Source organism: Lineus longissimus, chromosome 5 (assembly GCF_910592395.1).
Source record: "Lineus longissimus chromosome 5, tnLinLong1.2, whole genome shotgun sequence".
NCBI classification, from domain to species: domain Eukaryota; kingdom Metazoa; phylum Nemertea; class Pilidiophora; order Heteronemertea; family Lineidae; genus Lineus; species Lineus longissimus.
In genome coordinates, this window is record NC_088312.1 from 424,906 (window position 1) to 448,049 (window position 23,144).

The window sequence follows — 23,144 nt, forward strand, 5'->3', positions numbered from 1 at the left end:
TAGGGTATTGGTAGGATTTAGCAATGGCGGTCCAGCCCCACTTCGGCTGGGTGGCCCTTGCTGCGTCATTTTGGACCCTGTTCATAGCCCTGGGCGTGTCCTACTCGAGCGGGTTGTTCTACGTGGAATGGATGGACCAGTTTGGAGAGGGAGGAGGGCTCACCTCGTGGGTTGGTTCGCTCAACATTGGACTGTGTTGTCTCGGAGGTAGGTAGTTCCAGTACGATATACTGTTTAACATGTAAACAACAGTATGTCGAGGTCTGCCCCATCCTGAGTAAAGTACCTGTGCCGGGCTGGACAAGGGGCTGATTTCGTCGGAATGGGTCTGCCCCAATGCGTCATGTGTGTCGTTTTGACCGACTCGGTCCCGTGTGTCTCGCGTAGGGCCTTCAGGCTCCGCCGCCGGTGCGCTGAGATCACATCCCAGTCTCATGCATCAGTTGGATACCCATGGTATAGTATGTCGGCCAATGATGCTCATTTTTTCACTATACTGAATCATTCAAAGAACCATTGGGGACGAGCTGATAGCCCATTATAATAGGTTCGCTACGACCTACATCTCCTTTTACTTGGGACGAATTACAATTGGTCTTAACTGTAAAAGGTAAGTCAGTGACCCCTGGCATGGGAAGCCTAAGGCCTCGGCTGTATATCAGTAACCCTCAAGCACGGAGATCCATATATAGCAATCCGTGCTTGAAGTGGGGGCTGAGGTCACTAAAATTAAACTGTAAGCTCGTTCCCAATGGCGAGATGTGAAGGGGAGAGCACATCCAGAAGAGATATGGTGCATGCACAGCTGTCTCATTGGCCGAAAGTCATTTCTGCAGGTAACAATATAGAGCGACGGTAAAATATACAGGCCCGTTGCGGTGGAAAACAGAAATGTTGTCGTTTTTTTTCACTTTCGCTCCGATGTCTTTGAACAGCGTCGCCCACCGCCCTCACCCCGTGCTGAATATGTACGGCTACCGCGCTCTCTATTCCAACTATACTACGCTAGCTCAGTGGTCTGAGGCGCTGACCCGATTGGTTTTTCTTTTTGCGCTGGTTCGAATCCCACCGGTCCCCAACTACGTGAAATTGAGCAACTTCAACGTGTCAATAGACGATTCTGATGAGACTTTACAGCTTTGATTCCGCTAGTCGATGACAGGCGGAGCTGTTTGCAATGCTAGTTCTGAACGGTCATATGAATGGTTATTGATCCAACGAATGGATTTGTAGATTTATTATACCTAGCTAGGGTATTGGTAGGATTTAGCACAGGAGTAATGGCGGTCCAGCCCCACTTCGGCTGGGTGGCCCTTGCTGCGTCATTTTGGACCCTGTTCATATCCCAGGGCGTGTACTACTCGAGCGGGTTGTTCTTCGTGGAATGGATGGACCAGTTTGGAAAGGGAGGAGGGCTCACCTCGTGGGTTGGTTCGCTCAACATTGGACTATGTTGTCTCGGAGGTAGGTAGTTCCAGTACGATATACTGTTTAACATGTAAACAACAGTATGTCGAGGTCTGCCCCATCCTGAGTAAAGTACCTGTGCCGGGCTGGACAAGGGACTGATTTCGTCGGGATGGGTCTGCCCCAATGCGTCATGTGTGTCGTTTTGACCGACTCGGTCTCGTGTACCTCGCGTAGGGCCTTCAGGCTCCGCCGCCGGTGCGCTGAGATCACATCCCAGTCTCATGCATCAGTTGGATACCCATGGTATAGTATGTCGGCCAATGATGCTCATTTTTTCACTATACTGAATCATTCAAAGAACCATTGGGGACGAGCTGATAGCCCATTATGATAGGTGCGCTACGACCTACATCTCCTTTTACTTGGGACGAATTACTATTGGTCTTAATTACGAGCTGTCTGCCAAGAAGATTTACCGAGGGCGACACCTCCGAGGAACAGTAGAAGCAAAGTAAAAACCCATTCGGCATCGGTACCACTGGCTTCAGCGGGATACTGTATAGAGGATCCATCATACTTGCTCCCTTGACTCCCGTACTTAGCCCAATAGACCGGTGCGCGTACTGAGGTCCATATCTTTCCCTGTCATGACTGTCCGATATTCGCACACGCATACAAATGGAACTTAATGCGCCGACATGGTTCTTTCACATTTCTTGGCTGACCTATTTTGCCATCGAGTTGCTAATATCGAGTTGTATGGTTGATTCATAAACTGTGTTCATAAAAATATTCATCGAACAATTCACAACGCAGCTGGGACAACTTGTTGCCTAGCCAACGGCTGTTTAGTCATCTTTATTCCGACCTCGGTGTTCTCGCGTATATATCGTTATACCTTTTTTGTTTCAAAGCATCATAAGCATAAACATGATTCATGAATTTTCTTCAATGGTGAAGCTTCAGCGGCTTCTGTCAGAGAATGATTTACGAGTGCCAATAATTGTTGGCAAACTGCTGTTGGAATGAACAACAATGCATAATTGGGCCCTATAGGATAGATCGTCGTTGAATGTGGAAGAAATATACAGCCTAATATATCATCACAAGCAGCATGATAGGTCTCGGAAACGATGTCAAAACATCATGTCTTAAACGATTCAGGTCAAGCGACCACCTCCTGTTTTTAAAGGACCACTATATTCCTATATCTTACACGCTGTAGATCCGTATTATTCAAGATTCAGGTGACAAAGTTTCATCTCGGTGATTTCTCCTGGCGGACTTCACTAACGCACTAACGCACTAACTTAGGCCTACACCGAGTCCTGCAGTTTCAAACACAGGAACGGAAGCTTCACTAACGTACACTGCATGCTGCAGTAGTCAAGCACTGTAACTGACAGGACCTCCAGCAACGTACACGGAGTGCTGGGTACAGAAATGCTGAAAAAAAGCTGATGTGGGCTCAACTCCGCGGACAGAGGACTGAAAGGCCGTGTTATTCTCTGTGCGTTTCCACCCAAATTTTATTTAAACACACATTCTTGGGCACCCACTCCTAGTGCTCTCTCTATACCGGTATATCACAGCATTCTGCCGCTTTTAGTTTGTCACGAGCTGACGGGAAAAGGGCAGGACCACAGTTGGAGCGCAAACAATCGATTCACGAGAGGTATGGTTAGCCTAATATCCCCGATCGTCTCATGACCTCGTCCTGGCCGACTTTGTGGTCAGTGCTGGTGGTGCCTACCCATAAAGGAGAGCTTATCCAACATGCACTAGGCCTAGAGTATGTTGGAAAATCCCAAAAAACAACAAAAAAGATTACCATAAAATAAAATTGCCAAATAGACCCGGCCTAAAATCAAACAACACGTTACATGTAGCCATGTAGCCAGGTTGTGTTACACTAGCCAGAGTATGCGCCACCTTTCATGTAGCTAAAATCGATGCCTTGTTATGCCAAACCACAAACCACAGACTGAACATTCTACAGTCACCTTTGGACGGCTCCTCGCGTTATTTTAGTGTAGTATCCGTTATGTCTACTGTTCCTAGTTCTCGGTACATGCATGTTCTTGCTTGAACACTGATCTTCGGTGATGATGCCCGAATCTTAGTCAAACACTGCCGCAGGAATGACTGGAGTAATCATTCTCATGTCTCGTAAAACAGTATCTTCTCCGTCACTGATCAGTCTGCATTACGAAATCCACAAGTGAACTCACTGAATCATAGACCGTCAACATTAACAGCAACAGCAACATGGCATCATTAGCCTTGAAAGCAGCGTTCTCCGGAAGAACACTCGGCCTACCCAACTGTACCTGTGCTCTCCAAGAGGAATAACACAACACAAGGAAGAAATGGCAGCAGTAACACTTGCAGGGGCTGCTGAAGGGCGATGTTCCTCACACAGATGCCAGTGTGCTCTGCATTGGGGCTGGATAACAGTAGCCGTCGCCTTCATGGCTTTATTCATTTCACTCGGGACCTTCTACTCTTCGGGGATATTCTATATTGTGTGGCTGGAGCAGTTTGAGGGTGGGAGTGGAAAAACATCTTGGATTGGTTCCATTGTAATCGGCATGGTTAGCTTAATGGGTAAGTGTTAAAAGATTAGTTAAAGCATTTTACAACCTTATCAATACGTCTGTATGGACATCCCCACAGCATTGGAACATGTGCTTGCACAACCCGAGTTGTACAACCTTAGACCCACAGCCATGGACCATGTGTTTGCACAACGTGATCTTATCCTCGAATACACGGATATGTGCCACAGCTCAAAGGCTGTTGAGATCCCCAGTTCAAATGGCTCGCAAGCCTTACCGTGTGCGCCAATCTCATAGGGGGCAAGAACCCCTCGAGATGGGTCATAGTAGCCACGGTAGCAAAGCAGATGTTTTGCGTGACAAGACATTCTAAAATACCTTGGTACCGTAAAGTCAACTTTTAAATGGAAAATGCATAAGCCTCGTTCTGAGAGTGGAGTGTTTTGGACACGCAACCAAGATGCTCTACCAAAGTTCCCTCGGGTTGCACTAAAATGTGGAACCATGCACACAGCTCACTTCAGAAGTTTGAGGCTCTCAAAACACTGCTTCAAACACAAATCAGCCAAGGAAGCATCAACCACCCTAAGTTTTTTAATGAGCACTACACATATTTGCTGAGAAAAACGCTCCAAATAGCCCATTTGCGCGGATTTTAGCGTCACTTGAGCGAGCCGATCCGGACTTCCTATACGGGCTGCCGTAACATAATGTAAACAACGGCGCTACCGGCGCTCCGGGCAGGCGATGGATGGAATTTGCCAAATTCGCACATATTCAAGTTATTTCGTGGCCTATCTTTTTAAGTTTGAGGTATTTTAGAATAGAAATTGAACCCGAGGCGGAGGACCTTGGTTGAGTTACCAAGACACTCTCGGGTGGAGCTAAAATACAGTCCAAACCCGAGCCGACAGGCGAGGGTTTGGACTGTATTTTAGCTCCACCCGAGAGTGTCTTGGTAACTCAACCAAGGTCCTCCGCCTCGGGTTCAATTCCTTAAACCATAACCTCTTCGGTTGGTATAACATCTGTCAAAGCAGATCCTGGGAGGATTATGCCTTAATTCGCCGTCACTATACAACAGAGAAGGACACTTTTCCAGGGGACTGCTTTCCAGGGCACAAAGCCTGATCCGAAGCATGCAACAAGCCGTTTAGTGTCGAGGTACATGCCAAATTGGCTTGATATATGCGCTGTCCTGAGGACTAGCGATCCTTGAACGAGACCCTAGACAGGCAGATGGCCCGCATCTGCCAACGTTTCAGTTATTCGATCATATACATGTATATCTTCCAGGTGTAATGAATATGATGAAATATGATCGAAAAAAATGGGATGTACATGTAAATGTCCTTCAACAATATAGGTCATTGATTGTTTCGTTAGTAATATCTCGGTCAAGGGTCGCAGTGCAAACCCTTGTGACGTCGGTGATCTGTTCTAGGAAGTTAGAATAGGCAGATCGCAACTCATCCTCGAACACCAGGTTCAGTACTGTGTGAAAGGATCGCAACCACAATGGCACCCATTTCGACAACCAAAGTTCAGGGATTGGTCATTGTAACAGCTGCCTTCGTCTCCCTGTTCATTCAGTGTGGAGTAGCTTAAAACATGGGCTTATGTAGCTTGGTTGAAGGCATTCGAAATGGGTGCAGGGCCGACTGCTTGGATTGGATCTGTGTGTACTGGTGTTTGCTGCTTTGTTAGTAGGTACACGTGGAGAAGAAGTAAAGTAACATTTCTAGACCGGGGGGGGGGACTAGAGGCAGGAGCACTACTTTAGTGCGACTGCCAAGCAGGCCCACGTGTGATGTGATGGTATGGCTCGCTTCCAACATACTAACCGTCACTTAACGCTGAACGAAATGTCAACTACTGGCCTAAAGATCACACGGCTCATGTTCGATACTCAGAACCTCGCATAGAACCTGCTGCTCTCGCCAACGTCACGCCATATTGTAACCAGACGATTCCCTGACGAGAAGTTTTGTCTCCATGATCATATATCAAACGGAACGAAGCAGATAACCAGTTTGTCTTCGAATTGCCCTCGTCATAATCTTTCGCTTATAGTCTATTCTCTGGTAGAGTAACGCAGAGGCCTTCCTATTTGATCTCGTTTCTAACACATGTCTGCCTCTTCCCGTTGCAGGTCCAATAGCCGGTATGGCGACCAACAAGTGGGGATACCAGAAGGTCGTGTTCCTATCCGGGCTCATCATCAGTGGTGGTCTCATCGGGGCAGCCTACTCGCCAGGAATATACACCCTCATGGTATCATACGGAGTCATAGCCGGTAGGTGCCATTCTTATCGGTCTTCAATCAAAGACAAATTACTTTGATATCTTTCGCAATTGTTCAGGCAGGCATCAGATGTAACGCTGTAATCACCCTTCACTCCTTCCATTTGCCTGATTTACTGCCAAGACGACAACCAAACTCCTTCCATAATATCCCAGTTCACCAAGCTTACATTTAGCGCATAAACATGCCCTTTTTAAAATGTAGCCTAATCTCGTTGTCTTTGCAGGCGTTGGTTATGGTCTGATGTACTCTCCTGCCGCTACCATCGCCGTGTGGTACTTCGAGGAGAACTGTGGCCTGGCTCTTGGTATCGCCACTTGCGGCGGAGGCTGCGGAACATTCCTTATGCCCCTTGTCATCGAGGCCTTAATGGAGGCCTACGGATGGAGGGGCTGCATGCTCATTCTCGGAGGTCTGAGTCTCAACATCTCAGTTTGTGGCGCCCTCATGCGAACGTTACCAAACATGCCGCATAAGAATCCTCAAAAACGGACCAGTATAGCTCAGTGGGATGTCTTTAAGAATCCTGCCTTTATAGTCCATCTCGTCCACCATTTGTTATTCTCAGTTGCCATGTCTGTGACGTATGTTCACTTGGTTGCTGTTGTTGAGAAGGCGACTGGTGTCCATGGCTTGGAGAGTTCCATGGTTATGGTTATGTTCGGATTGGCCAATTTCATTGGACGCTTCGCCCAGGGTGCCTTCGCCAACACTGGGAAGATGGACGTCGTCACGCAATATTCCATATCCTATCTAATATTCGGTGCAACCGTCATAGTCGTCCCGCACGTGACTATATACGGCCTTCTGTTGTTCATTTCGTTCATCTTGGGCCTCACGTCTGCCCCCTGGGGTGTGCTTCTGCAACTAGTGGTGACGGAAATCGTCGGGAAGGACCGGATGGTGGCAGCATACGGGTACTCATGGTTCGCGTCCGGGATAGGATTTGTTTTTGGCGCACCGATCGCGGGCTGGTTGCTAGACGCGACAAAAAGCTACGACACCTCCTTATACTTTGGAGGAAGTTGCGTGATCTTATCAATTCTCATTATGGGCAAGTTTTGGTACGATAGATGCCGGCGGCCTCCAAAGGCGGAAAGTGAAGTTATACCAGAAGTGACGCCAGCAAGTAATCTGACGCTGAATAAACTAGGCATGATCTACGCCTCAATCGATGGGTTGGCTGCAAGCCACGCTTCAGTTAACAGATTAGCTGCAAGCCATGCTTTGGTAAATGGAATTGCGAGAAGCCATGGCTCAATCCGAACCTGTGACGCAGAATCAACTATCAGTGACCTGGATGCAAATACAACGAGGACCGAAAGTGCTAGTTTTTTAATGAAAGCGTGTGTTGTTGATGATCAAACTCCCTCCTGATGAGGGCACTAACAGTCTTCGAAGGCATGTAGGATTGCTCAGGGAAGGAACTTTTAGGTTGACCTTGCAGACCTTGCAGTCTTCGCTGGTCGACTTGGCATCGACCAGCGTAGAAGTGCACTCACACGATGTCAATCTGCAAATGATGATGTGCCAATGAAGTGTGTGGTGATTGATTCATTAGATGTCGCGGTAAGACATACAAACCATGTGATGTGATGCTCAATATATTTTGTGTAGTAATGTACTTTTCTATGGCCTGCACATCAACATTCCATTGTGACTGCATCAGTGTTTGGATCCGCCCCTGTCTACAGGCGATGAAGGAGGGGGCTGACGAACAAATGAATCGCCACGAGTAAACCATATATTTTTAACCAACGTTAAAAAAGAACGAGCATTGTGTGTCAAAACATTGAGAGTCAATTTGCCTTCCCTCGGGAAGTGAACTACTTCCCTCGTGTTCTTTCTCAAAATTTGCCAAAAAAATAAAAATTTGTGTCTGTTTTTTTTAATGAAAATTTATAGAGAAAATTTCTAAAAAAGGATTTGTCAAAAACACAGTTTTATCCAGTTTTGACCCATTTTTTGACGAAATTTAAAAAATAAAAAATTTCCGGAAATAAAATTTACCCAACATAAAAATCTGCCCATCAAGAAATCTATGTTGGGCAGACATAAATTTCATGACACCACGTAAACCAGACCTGACACGACATTTCTTATGTACAGTATGAACAACGAATCATATGTAAACAACAAATCATATTTGTTAAAAACAACATTGGAGCATCTCTGGACTTGCGAGTGCTTAAACTTATAGACATTACAATCCACTTAGTACAAACATATCATAACGACTACCCCCATGATGGCTTTTCTACCTGTTGTTATTGATACTCCAGTTGTTTTATTAGTGCTTGGAACATCTTATTGTTCAGCGAAAAAATCGTGGGATCGGTTGTTCAAACAAGCTAGTCACTATCCTGGCGTTGACATCGAGTCTAATGTGCTCAGTTAAGGATATATATATATGTAATACCCACTAGCTTGATTTGAACTGCTGTGAGCCCCCTGATATCACAACCTATCGAATTGCAAAGAATGGTCTAACATATCCTAGCCTGTGGCTGCTTGCATCCATATCGAATCGTGACCGGGAATGGTTCCATATTTATCACTATATCCGCTTCGACTCCAGATATTCAAAGTGGATTTCTACCTAGGTTTCCCGTGCATCTATTGAGTGTTGGCAGCGGATTGATCAAGTCCTGTTCTGTTCAGGTCCCTAAACAGCTCCACAACCCATCTCTCGTGAGTGACATCAAATAGTAACTCAGAACTTTGAGACTTGGTTCTGGGACTGTAGCATTCGTCCAATTCCTGTCCCTTAAAGACTCCGCAACCTATCTCAAATAGTAACTCAGAACTTTGAGACTTGGTTCTGGGACTGTGGCATTCGTCCAATTCCTGTCCCTTAAAGACTCCGCATCCTATCTCAAATAGTAACTCAGAACTTTGAGACTTGGTTCTGGGACTGTGGCATTCGTCCAATTCCTGTCCCTTAAAGACTCCGCATCCTATCTCAAATAGTAACTCAGAACTTTGAGACTTGGTTCTGGGACTGTGGCATTCGTCCAATTCCTGTCCCTTAAAGACTCCGCATCCTATCTCAAATAGTAACTCAGAACTTTGAGACTTGGTTCTGGGACTGTGGCATTCGTCCAATTCCTGTCCCTTAAAGACTCCGCATCCTATCTCAAATAGTAACTCAGAACTTTGAGACTTGGTTCCGCGACTGTGGCATTCGACAAATTCCTGTCCCTGAAAGACTCCGCAACCTATCTCAAATAGTTATTCAGAACTTTGAGACTTGGTTTTGCGATGGGGGCATGGGATTGACTGAGTTCTCCCCAGTTCTTGTCCCTAAATGACTCTGTAACCCATCTCTCGTGATTGACATCAAATAGTAATTCAGAACTTTGAGACTTGGTTTTGCGATGGGGGCATGGGATTGACTGAGTTCTCCCCAGTTCCTGTCCCTAAACGACTCTGTAACAGATTCATTTCTTTCTCTTCAATGTAGATGACGGCGTAGATCTTCGGAATGAACAGACAAACGTGGATGACGAAGGCATTGATGAACATAGCGATGGTCAGGTAGATGACCTTGAGGCCGGCGTTACTGGAGGTGAAGTAGGTCGGAATGAAGGCCATCCAGAGGACGAGGGTCGTGTAGACACTGAAGGTGATGAAACGGGTCTCGTTGAAGTTGCTTGGGACCTGAAACAGAGGATTGAGCATACACTACTACAACACGCCTATAAGATTAACCAACCTTTCTACATGATTAACAGGCAGGATCTCCAGCCTTTCATTTAACTCTTTAGATTTTACTTTAACCCCGGGCCAAGTTCTTTCAACAGGCAAAATCATTATGCAAATCCGAGCAACGTTCTATCCAGATTATATGTGGAATCCAAGCCAGGATTTTTTGAAATACTTAAAAGATGATTGAAGACCACTTAGACCCGGAAACAATCAATCAATGCTTCTTTGGAAGATCTTTCGGAAAAACTTCTTTAAGATGATGTCAATTTCTCTTGTTTCTGAAGTCATTCTCTCAACCCCCGTGGAAAACATACCTTCCGAGCCTTGAATGCAAATGCTGTCGTTGCTAGGACGAGGACGAGGTTGTAGATGAGCGGAGTGAGTAGAATCAACATGGTGGTGTGGCAGCCAAGCTCCACGTAATTCACGGTGGGGACGGGCATAGTCTTCTGGGGAATAGGTGGGTCATGGATGGCTACTGCAGCACATATGATGACCTACAGAGTGAAAGTATTCAAGTTATAGCTCAGTCATGTCACTGGGGGTGGGTATGGTCGGGACAGAATGGCTCGGTCGATAAAGGCAACAACACTACAAATGATCACGTGGAGAACGAGATAGTTTGCTGTTGGGGCTCCGTGCTGATGATGTGCATGGCCTTCTTTTTTGTGGGTGGGTAAATTAAGGCCACCGACCCGTACATGCTCACGTGTTGGGTGAAATGTTGTACAGTAATAACTCAGCGGGATGTACATGACATCCAGACGTCATTGCAACGATGGCGAAAATGATCTCGTGAGGACGACTGCTAACGACCAAGAGTTGGATTACCACCAATCTCACCCTAATGATGGATTCTCCTGTCGTCTGTTAAGCTAATTAGAAAGTATAGAATAAGGAAGCTAGTTATTCATGTGCAAGCGCTCCAATGTCTAATGACTGATTGGAATAGGTCATATGTTGTATATTCTATTTCAAGCAATTAGCAGTTTGATATTGAATATTAGACAAGCAGACATAATGATTTGGGTACATTTTTGTGTCATCCGTATCTTAGACCGAAGCCAGTCCCACCTGAAGGCATATCGGGTAAATTCAAGAGTCGGTATCGATAGACTGCACATTGTCACTTGAGTGCTGACGGCAACCACTGTGTGGAAAGCAACAAAGCTTAGCGAAACGTGACCAGTTCACTGTCAGATCGTTTTGTCTGTCAGATATGTCAACCTATGGAAACTCCGAAAGGTGTTTGATATCCTTAGGTTAGCATGTACTTGCCGGACAAGCTCAAAGATGAATTGTTCTTGCGTATGATATAAGCTCTCTAGCCTGTACAGGATGGGCAACCATTCTTGAGATCGATCTTAACTATAAATTCATCAATTTTTTTTTCACATTAAATGAACAAGCCCAATTAGCCCCTCGCTGCAAGCAACAAGCCTCTTAGCTTTGTGAACCCAAGCACGAAATTGCAAACTGGTCGTTTGAAGAAGTATGAACACTTGACACGAAACTGGCCTTTAGAGTAATGTTGCGTTTGTACATGCGATTATTGGTCTAACCATCAATAGGCTACAGTAAGGTAACAGTACCGAATTACAGTTTTAATCATCCAAGGGGAACATTAATGCCGCAACGGATGTAGAAAAACGAACCCATTAACCAAAGGATCCAAAGCAGAAAATAGGAAATCGAAAAGCTGAACTTCTTATAAAGGAAAAATGGGTAGTAAGAAGACTGGATTACGTGACACGCCGATGTTAAAATCTTTAAGCTCATAGAGAATATCATTAAATGGAAAGTTTGAAATGTTCAGGTGTTTTTAGCGAGCTCTTCAAAACGGTTTTCCATCTGTTGTTATCAACGACGTTTTCAGATTCAAATTTTGAAGGAACAATGCGACGTGTTGTAAGGGTTTTTTGTTCAGCATCCTGGCCTGGTTTGTCAAAGGTACATAACCTATCTTGCCTTAATGCCACCGGAATTGATAGCCGAAGTAGAAACGCTACGACTGCACGAATGCCAAGTTGGGTAAGTATCGGCGGTTCCCTATAAAATCTCATAGATTGCTGCCAAATGTCAATTCCTTTCAGAGACGCTGCTTTACACGTTAATGAAAACATTGTTCTCTTAGTAGCTGGTCTATTCTATATACTGAATGAAGTAACGCAATACTCCTCTTGAAGAGTCACAAAGAAAGGTTCTCTAATAGAACGCAGCCCGGTAATGATATCTCTAACTTCTGAAGTGAAAATGGTAAATGGACCATGATCCACACAAGGACGAGCGATGATCGACAAAGCCCAGTATTTACACTTCAATGATCATCTGAACAGTGGTCTAAGACTGGACGATATCAGTTGTAAAGTCTCCCTGTGACATCCTGTGCCAACATCACGCATGAGGGAATAGAACCCATTCATTTGATCCAAAAACGGTCACCTGCGAGCCGCATGATTTGGTCTCGTGTGGCTGAAGATCCCCTTTCTTGAAAAGACTTATCAAGTGGCAATGAATCGATGTCATCAAAAGGCTTCGATTTCAGATTATGTTGTTATGATACCCCCGTTGTGCTGACTGCCTCAGGCAGAAAGCTGCTCTCAAATTATGCTACACATGTATTTCGATACCCATTCATCATACCTTTTGAGGGTCATGCATCAGATAGAGCAGCGAAAGCCAATAATCACGAGGCTATCTGCGTTTCCTCCCGGCGGGATGTGCCCCTTCACTCAATGTGACAGAAATGTGGTTGATGAATTGAGGATGCGCCGTGTCATAGCCATGGGAAGACACAGACATTGCTATCATGAGTAAATAAGGTTAAGGAGGTCTCGGCAGGTTGATCCACAAAACTTAAGGAAGGGCAAAATGTCATGCATATTTTGTGAGAATGCGATATATTTAGTAACACCACTGAGAGTCACTGCTTTGTGCTCTAATTACCCTCAAAGATACCGACATTATCCAGAGCATTCACATAGTTCAGAAAGCGTGTTATTGTTAACACCTAAGCAACAAGTTAACTCAAATGAACATAGATCTGGTAGGGAATGTTGCCCACACCAATTTGTTCATTTCATGATTGCCAGTGAAGTGGAGAACATCATCGTTCGAGATTAACATCGATGTTGACACCTCTGGCCTCGTGGGTTGAACCCCAGCCAATAAAGAGCCATCGTGTGACGGGGAGGGGGACACTCTGACTGTTTAAATGAAGGTTTCTTCGGAGATCCGGTCTCCTACACATGTCAAATCGCCAAATATACTTTCATCATGGAGTTCATCTGGCATAATACACTTAACGATACTACCAATGTCGGTTGTCTGACAGGTATGGCTGCTAAATGGATAATCAGGCGGCGCCGATAATGGACTAATAACAACTGTTGACAAAGCAATCACCACAGCCGTGAAGGCGGTCTGGTAAGGCTGATTGTTGGGCAATGACTGTGATGTAGCTTTTCGGACAAGAATGTGCAATGCTGTCACAAGGCATCATGATTATATCTTGACCCCATTTGTAAACATAAACCCGTCAAGATTGACAGACACTGACTCTATCTTGTGTCATCATTTCCAAATCCTGTGCATGTACATGTACATGCATTGGATGAAGGTACCTCGTGGTCGATGCTAACGCTTGCACATTGCAATGGTTAACGCTAAAATGCTGGAGACAAGTTGGCGGAACTGATCTTTGTCAACCATTGTCGGAAAAGATACCGTTAGTTTCAAACTTGCTTAAAAAGAAGAGTAACAGGGAGTCAAGATACTGAGGAGGCTTTATCTACGGAGTGTGTGCCGCCTGCAAAGACAGGTATTTTAGATGTTTGAAGAGAGATGTGGTTCTTGGTTCTTACCTCTATAACCACAAGTATCGACGTGGTGACCACCTGGGACGAGGAGCTGATCAACCTCGGTGGCTTGTTCGACTTCTTCCCCGCATCAAAGATGGCGAATATGCGCCTCGTTTTGACGAGCAATGGCGCGTAACACATGGCGAATGTCGTATGGAATCCAAAATGACTGAAGTAGCAGGAGAAAGTGCCTGGAACGGCCAGGAAAGAGATTACTACAAACAGAGAGACGATAACCCCGATTAGGATCATGTACATGAGTTCTATACTTGATGCTTTGATGAGTTTTGCTTGCCTGTTTTTGGTGAACAAAACCACCACTGCGACTGTCATGATAGACGCGACCAGATCCAATGAAAGCATGAGAATCACGATGACGTCACTCCATCTCAAATGGGTGGCGGGAAGCTCGTCGCAAGTCATCAACGTCGTCGGATTCGGCCAGTAGAAAGCGGGACACGCTACGCACTCGGATTGGTTCACATTCGTGCGCTCGTTATTCCTGCACGGTCGGCAGTCCCAACAACACTGGACGTCTTTCTGTATTCTCTGCTGCCCTTTCAGACAAGGGTGACTACACACCGCCTCTGGAATCTCATCAACCAATTTTACATTGCTGGGCCACTCGAACTTATTATTAGCGTCATGAACCAACACCTTATCTTTTGTAACATACATAGCCACCCTGACATCTTTCTTTACTCCATTGACCATCTGGAAATTCTTCACCTCATAGACTCCAACTGGATCGCCGTTAGCATCAAACTCAATGTTACCAAGGCTCCCGTGGTACTTTACCGCCTTAAGTGCAGCTAACACATCGGGTCCTTTGACACATTTGCTCATGTCTTTTGCTTCGACACCCGAGCAGTTCTGTTTCACGACATAATCTATGGCATATGCGAGGACAGAGACAGTGTCTATGACTCGGGATGCCTTCTCGTCAGTTCGATCGAAATGCAACCCTGGCTTGCAGAGATTGGACAAGTTTGAGAAGCTGCAGCTGAATTCGTCCTCCCAGTATGGCTGCAGTATGTACGACCCATTGGCATCGATTGTTGATAGCGACTTAAAGTAGATGTCGAATGGCGGGTTGCCTTTGTCTCCCGGGCTGAGTGCGAGCAGGCCAATGGGAATTATCTTTACCGCTTCGGGGTCACTCAGTAACGAACTGTACGTTTCGGATGCTATGAAAATGAAGCTTTGAAGTACATTTCTCTTCTCCATTGCCTCGAACACCTTCTTCATGTAGCTACTATCAGCGAAAAGAATGACGACTTTCGCGCTTTTATCGAGGAGGTTTTGCACCAATTCATCGTAGGCGGTAAAACTTGGGCTGACTTCCTGCTGAACGGCAAAGCAGACGCCTTTACCAGCGAGTGCTGCGCTCAATGCCTTCATTCCTTCTGTACCGTATGCTCCTTGTTTGTACACCGCAGATACGTACGTCCATTTGAAATGTAAAAGAACTGCCGCGAAGGTTTCAACCTGGTAGCGGTCAGGAGGAATAGTCCTCAGAAAGTAAGGATACTTCTCCTTGTCCGAGAAGCTATCACCAGTTGCGATCGTACTTATGTGAGGAATCTTGAAAAGGCTGAGGACTGGCGAAACCAAGTTTGCATGATTGCTAGTCTGAATCCCAACCAAGCCCGCCACGTCGTACCTAGCCTTACCGCGCCCATCGCAACTGGACCCCCATCCAGTCATGGCCAAACAGCTCTGCACTTCGGTCCTTTTGTCCGGAATAAGATACAAAGTCCGTGCTAACGCAGTGAATTCACTCGCACAGGCGTCCAGAAATATATATCCCAGTGTGACATTTTGTAATATCTCTGGATTCTTATTAATCTGCTCTACTGCGTACACAAATGCTTGATTTCGAAACACACCGGGTTTGTACAATCTGCTATCATTACATATTCCGAAATTGGAACTCGGAAGACGCTCATCGAACAACCCGGCGATGAGAATGTTACCATCCTTGAATTGTACTCCGCTGGTCATCCCAGGAACGAAGCCATCGAAGTCTGGTTTGTAGATGGCACGAAGGGCCAAGGGCAGCTGACCCAACAATATTACAAACAAGAGCCGAAACGACATTGCTGCCTCTTTCTATACTGTAAGATCTCCGATCTTTTATTAGATACCTATACGAAATCCTTTCAACCAGTCAGAAGAGCGAGCCGACGATATCACTCTGGCAGTTGATTTGTTGCCGACAATGTGTACACTACAGTCGAGCACTTCACCCCGCCGCGCAAGGCTATACTCCTTTGCGTCTCTCAGCGAGATAAATCCGCCCTGCTTCAACTTGAATTGGCGAGAAGAGCAAAGATATCAGTGGAGCAATATTGATACTTTGATGCAACTATAGCAAATTCCTGTCAGTGATTTCTTACTTCAGAGCAGCCACCAAGAAAGAGATCTCCAGAATAATGACTTTCTCAATACATCTCGATTTCAAATGGCCATGCCAGAGCAACGAAAATGTCGCCTAAGCAATCGATGATGTTGATATTGCGGTCGAAAGTTACTGTCAATGATCTGATACGGTCGCCAAAGTCAATATTTTCACTGAATTTGATCACTTGAATCAGCCGGTCACAGTGAGGTTCTATTTTGCACTTCAGAGGTCTCTGCAAGAACTCCTCCTTAAGTTGAATCGACAAGAGGAGGAAAGATTTCGCCCGAACGATTTGATACTATCGCAAGACTCTCAGTGGTTACATTAGTCGTAGAATATCTACGGCTGATATTGCACCAACCAATGTCAATGTTTACACTGCAGTTAATCGCTTAATCGAGGCAGCAAAACTAATGTTTTCTCTTCTCCTTCAGCGTTACCACTTCGGCAGTAGTAAATATTGCAGGGGTCTATCGTTAGTACGACACCGAAATGCAGAGGAACTATAATACAATTCCGATGAAATATGCAAGATGAATTGGTTCGCGGCTTCTTCGCTTAACATTTCTGTTTCTATCGGCAGAGCAAGGATGACTTTTGATCGTCAGTCACAGTATCCACAATGCTAAACGCAAAGGTCTTTCATTCGTATTGACCTCCGCACAAATTCATAACTCACAAATCTCAGATTACTGGCGATATAATTCCGCAACAACTGAGAAAAACTAGATATCAAATTAATTCTGTCTTTAATCTGCCTGATGTTTATTTACCCGAGGGTATCTATCATCCAATAAAGGACAGAAAGCTTTCAAAATACGTCAAAGGTAATCCTCAGTTAGCTTGACAGTGCGCCTGATGAGGACGTCAGGGGGAATAAAACCGATATCTTGTTTTAGCACAAATGTCGTGTCCTGAGATATCATGGAGATGATTTGCAATTCCAGAGGACGGTTTCTTTCTAATAAGTTCCCAGTTGGTTACTCACGTCCGTTCACGAGAAACAAATGACACTCTAAATGGGTGTGCTCCGAATGCATCACCATGCACGTAAGAACAAACAATGATCTACTGTGTGCTTCGAATTGACATGGCAAATTGCCGAAGGTGGTCCCTGTCAGCGCTGATCCAAAGAAAGATGGAATAGATTATCATGTGGATGGAGTTTTTACATCGATAGATGATCAAATCGGACGAACTTTTGAAAAGCCACAAAACATTTCGCATCGGTTTGCCGCTGTTTGCCTATCAAAGTGTCCTCTGTCAATGTTGACAACCGAATGATGAATTTATCATTGAGATAGTTCCTGGTAGAAACTACAGTACTGTTATTGCAGACGATTTCTCAGTACTCCTCTCGTAATATCGCACTACCCAATAATCCTCCTTGTAGAGACACACAGCTGGTGTTTGCCACCCGACACATACAACTTAGATCTGCTTGTGACAGTGTCATCCTAATCGTAGTAGTATTAGCCTCCTACGAGTATGTCTCTCATTGGTCCATAGTTATCCGCCAATGATGTTCATATCCTTATCGATTAAACCTGATTCCTCTTTCTGTGCAAGAGATGCTACAATTGCGTTAAGCCGTCATATCGCTACCCCTGTATGAGACTCAACCCTAACAATACTTCATCGTGTCCGACTTATGCTATGGATGGTTTCAATGTCATTCTCTTTACTTCCTGTGATAATCCACATAAGCTTGACACCAAACCAAGACCTGTGACGCACGTACTTATATCCCTTGGCATGGATTACTAAAATGAAGCCAAAGAACTCTTTCCTCTTTGTATTTTGAGCCTTCATGAAGCCTCATAAGTCCTCCATCCTAATCTTAATCTTGATTGTTCATACGTAAGTGGTTTCTTTCGGCGAAGAATAAGTTTCAATCAATAGCGAAGAAGGAACCATCATCTGGGCATTCCCGATAGGTCGTCACACTTTGTTAAGCGGTAACGCTTGTTGCAGCAAAACGAGAAGCTCCTGATGTTTTATAATCAATCTCCATCACTGTTCCAATAATTTCCAAGAATGTTTATCAGTGAGTTTTTCTCATAACCTCGTAACAAGGTAGGAAAATACGTGACAGCCTCTGACGGTAATTGCTATGCAGCTGACACGCCCCACTTTATGTTCAGAGATTATCCGCACGATTACATTGAAGTCATCAAAGGATCTTTCCGTCTTATCAGGGAGTAGATTGTATAGTATATAAATTCGCGAACAATCTAAATGTTTCCAGGAAGATTCGACAGGCTACGAAATGTCCTCCCATAACTCTCACATCTTAATGATACCTACTGAATAGCAGTTACAGCTCGCATTCTCTGGCAATAAGAAGGGTAAAGATGTACATGCGGCCACTGCAGTAAACTAAAGCTAAGAAAGTATTGTCACACCTTGCTAAGTTAGTGGTTGACGTCGACACCGCCTGGCTATATCCATCACGCGAAAAGTTTCCAATAATCCCTTTCTACCAAAGCGTTGAACTGCATCAGACCCCTCCCTGCCGTTATCGCCTTGGTTGGTGACATTTTCCCTCGGCTAGCATTCGATCAATCACAAATTACATGTCTCAACTTTATCTCTGAAGAGTCCATTGATTGTTACTTTGATCAAATCGTTGTTACGCTGGCAATTTGAGTGCAATCTCTATTTTCAAAAATCAATTTGGAAAATTGAAAATAAAACCTTTTTCATCTTCGTTGTGTGTATGGTTATAATGTCCTTGTCTTGATTTCCACTGCATTCTTCGGACAGGTCGATGCATTATGTCTTCTCAATCTGAAAGATAGAAGCATTTCGTGTCAGTTTCAGTTCATTTACAATCATGTTGCTATAAAGGAATAACAGCAATATGACTACAGCCGCAGAGAAGATAATGAAGGCAATGCATTTTCGCTTGTTAGACCTCATGATGTATAGGCCTACGAAGAAAGTATCACAAAGATGAGGCTTTTCCGACTTCGTAAGTTTCTCTCAGGGAAAAGTCGGATATTTCAAAATGATTGCCTGGTCAACCAACTGTCGGCTGTATCGTCGAATGTATCTGATAAACAGCTCTACCTAACGGCTAATTAGTCACCCTAGACTACCGCCATGGGGTACACAATGGCCTTAACGTGACAGGTAACATAAGCTGTTACGGGACAAACAAACCAACCTTCTACTAATCGTCTTGTCTAGATTAGGACCTACTAATCCCTGATGCGGCGCGATGCGGGATGGAAACTTAACAAATCGCTGATGACATGCGAGGGTGTCATTTCCATCCAACTCGTCTCGTTTGAACAATTATAAGGTGTCACTTTGTTTTCAACTGAGGCTTAGGGAAAGTGATACCTATGGGATCTTGCTGATGAGAAAAGAAGCAACCAAAACAACCTGGACTAGTGCGGTTACTGGTGTGTGATTATGTGGCGGATTCACCCCGGATTTGTATTCAACTCAGGCTCCCGGCTCAGCCTTAGGGAAATCTCAGTTGGTAAGGTTTGGCGGTATTACACCACGAGCTCTGATCAAGCTCATGACAACCAAAGTAAGAAAGCTATATCCATTAACATTGTTCTTGGGACTGATATCTAATGGATATACCGCGAACCACCTGTTTTAGGTCTCAGGCAATCAATCAAAAGGTGGATTAGTACTGTGACTGGCGCATTCTCATCAGGAAATGGGTAACCTTGCTTAGAAAGGTCGGCGACTTTAATATTCCTATATCAAGAAAATGGGTAACTTTGCAGTGATGAAAGCGATTTCCAGTCCTACAGTCGTTGAAATACAAGTAGTGATGGTGTAGATTTCGTGAATTCAGGAGTTCCGTCAGTCATCCTGTTTCGGGTATTTCAAGAAGTTCGCTCGACTTCCTGTCATCTTGCCCAATCAGAAGCGCCACTACCAGCGCCACACTGTGGGCAAGACAACGCAGGTTAGATTTATGAGAGAACACCTGTTTAACCTTTCTTTAGAAATGAGAGCAAACCTATCCATACCGCCGCGTTTCGCTTGGCCTTGGATTTCGGGGCCGGATCAATACACAGCGACTGCCATTATGGAAGGAATGATGGTAAATGGGCCATTGGTCCATTAGGATTAATAGCCGAAGAGCAGGGGCGATTATCAAGAAGAGTTTAGTAGAGACGCGTCTCATGTATCATGCTGAGCACCGGGGTCTGTCTCTCGTCAAAGGTGGTCTTGGCCCATTACTCGTATTGCGTTCCGTACGATATGCTTTATGCACTATCGTTAGGCGTACTACTGGTAATGGCATTCCATTATCCATCCAAACTAGTTCTTTAAATAAATTATATTATATCAAAGTTCTTTAACGGTACGTCGGTCTGAAGAGCTAGAACGAATCATAAATTTATCTTAGCGTCTCTATCGAAACCAAATTGTTATAAACCTGTATAAAGCTGACACAGAAGACTGAAAGCAACTGCTCGGGGCCTAATTTACAAATGACCATTTGTAGTTCCAAGAAGCGCCACTGAGGGCGTTCTCCTTTCTATGTTTGACTTCTTGTTGAGAAACGTACCTTCTTGAAACACATTAAAAGAAGCAGTGTTGCACTGTACGAGTCGATAGCTTATCAAGAACGATAAATCATTCTTTGAAATGTCTTCTTCTGACTCGAAAGAAAACGGTTCAAAACTCACACTGTGACAGAGGATCGGCGTCGGGCTACTAAGGTTGATTAATCGGCGTCGAGGGACCGGAGAGGAATAGTATCAGGGATCAAAGAATGGAGTTGTCTGGCCACAAGAACTCACTTCTACGAGTAACAGCGGCCACACAGCGCCGTCACCAGGTCTGCCAACAGATCATCATCCAAGTACATAAAACCTTTTCCAAAATTAAGAGGGCATTGACCAATCTTTGTTACCGAGATTTTAATGAACTATAACCTGAAATTGCGGTGCCAATACAACAAAGGACTCGCAATAATTAATGACAATGATCCGGTAAAAATGACGGACTTCCGTCCTCGATTGGTGATTTCATCCGCTTCACAGGCGGAAAACACCGGTGTAATTCACAGACACCAATCTCAATTGTACTAATTACTCGACATAAAAATGTTAAAGAGCAAATTGAGAGGTTTTCCTTTCATTTGATGACATTTTGATAGCAGTGTCAAGACCGTTAGTTTCCTAGGGTTGGGGACATTTCCAATTAACAAGCACTTGTACTTTTGAAAAATGAGAAGGGTGTGTCTGAGAAACGGGTCTAAGATCTTTTAAACGGAGGCGTAGGAACAAGCATCGATGAGGAAGCCAAACGTGTGAGCCATTGAAGACATCAAAACTTCCAACTGTGATGAAGAGAAGAACTGAACTTCATCAGCGACTTTCACACTTCACGAGTAATGCTTTATCGATCACTCCGGTTTCAAGTGAAAAAGTTGACTGAACATAGGAAAATCCATGCGAAACATTGTCGCATGCACGAAACGATCGACCTTGTTTTTTGTAATCATAATCATTCATATTGGTTTCCGCTAATTGGTCACCAATTAAGATGTGTAATTAGAGGCCAACAACCTCTGAGGAGGCTGGTTCAAAGAAGAGAAAGAAAACATGGCCGTTTTATATAACCTTTAGCTATAAACGGCGTCCAGCAGCAGATATTTCATTGGGATGAATACAATTACGTGTCTTTCACAGTTTATATCAGCCTACGCCCCATCTTGACCCTCAATGTATTGACGTTACTCAGCTTCTCAGCTTCCAGACAACACGCGTCAATATGGGCGGAGGCTACAGAAGCAATACTGCTGGAAGGTTAGTCTGCCTACGCCCTGAAAACCACATCACGGAAGGAACTTCTGTTCAGCAGTATCTGTATGAGTATGTTTTTAAGAGCGTTCCATCAAGGCACCTGGACCACTATTTGCGAACAGTTAGAGCATTAGATTATAATGGAGTTATTGTTTTAAGTTTATCTCTATTTTATCGACTTCTAAATGGGAAGCGGATCAGTAAGTTCCGAACGATTTCCTTTCAGAGATGTCTAAGATAAAACTGAAGAAGACGGCGGGTATTGGAAAACCATCTTCTTGGGTTTTCTTTCACTTCCTTGTAATGGATACATTTTGATTGCTCTGAATTCGCAGAAAGTAACATTTCGCGTTAATGTTATCAGGAGACAGGACCGTGTCTGTGTTACCGAGAATTGAATCATGAAATTAACAAAATTGTCCTACTTAACCAAAGTAGATTTTTCATAAGAAGTTGTATGTAGTAGGCCTACTTCTAATGGAAAACAACCTACTGGGCTTCAAATCCATGCAACTTGCACGTGCCCCTGTTACATTCGGCGCCAAGAATTCTATATCAGTGAGGACAAATGAGAGAAATTATGTGAACTTACCGCAATATTGTATTCGTTGCATTCCATATAAAATGGTGCATTCCACAGAGATAGAGTGAGGTGCGAAATTCCACCTCCCGCCAGCAGAATGGTATATTCTTATTCCGATTTGAGGTGAAGAGCTCACTGAAAACAAGCCGCCCGAATGCCATCGTGGAGAATCGATATCACCCGTGTGTGAGGCAAATCTCTGCGTGTGATTGGTGGATGTGGGTCATGTGACTTAGTGATAGTAGGGATTGGTGAGCCTCGATTTTGCAACTGGGGTCCGCATATTTTGGCATTTCATTGGATGCCAATATCAGAAGACTGCGATGGGTGTACGACTCGCTCTTCCTAACGCATGGATGTGGAAAGAACAGCCTATTGGACTATGTTACATGAGAAGGCTATAGTGTTATCTGGTCATTAAAAGCGCGAAGCTCAGAGTGACCTAATTGAGTGAACCAATTAGTTTTCACATTTAGGGTGACTCTGAGTGTTTGGTTGACACAGGTTGAGTAGGACGGATATAGTTTTAG

The 23,144-nt window shown here is 44.5% G+C and overlaps 2 protein-coding genes across 4 annotated transcripts; one reads left to right on the forward strand and one right to left on the reverse strand.

Annotated features, from left to right (window-relative positions):
- On the forward strand, positions 1-8,088 carry LOC135487467 (monocarboxylate transporter 9-like). 3 transcript variants are annotated; one of them, XM_064771148.1, is made up of 3 exons: positions 1-207; positions 6,121-6,264; positions 6,500-8,088. In XM_064771148.1, the coding sequence occupies exons 1-3, from the start codon at positions 24-26 to the stop codon at positions 7,648-7,650; spliced, it is 1,479 nt and encodes a 492-aa protein (XP_064627218.1). In that variant the 5' UTR covers positions 1-23; the 3' UTR covers positions 7,651-8,088. The 3 variants fall into 3 exon arrangements, with proteins under 3 accessions (XP_064627218.1, XP_064627217.1, XP_064627216.1); XM_064771147.1 differs by lacking the exon at positions 1-207 and adding an exon at positions 1,229-1,464; XM_064771146.1 differs by lacking the exon at positions 1-207 and adding an exon at positions 3,702-4,017.
- A 623-nt stretch (positions 8,089-8,711) lies between these two features.
- LOC135487465 (metabotropic glutamate receptor 3-like) lies at positions 8,712-18,668 on the reverse strand. The gene is made up of 3 exons (XM_064771145.1): positions 13,845-18,668; positions 10,296-10,478; positions 8,712-9,933 (listed from the first exon to the last, which is right to left on the reverse strand). The coding sequence occupies exons 1-3, from the start codon at positions 15,939-15,941 to the stop codon at positions 9,625-9,627; spliced, it is 2,589 nt and encodes an 862-aa protein (XP_064627215.1). The 5' UTR covers positions 15,942-18,668; the 3' UTR covers positions 8,712-9,624.
- Positions 18,669-23,144: the final 4,476 nt, after the last annotated feature.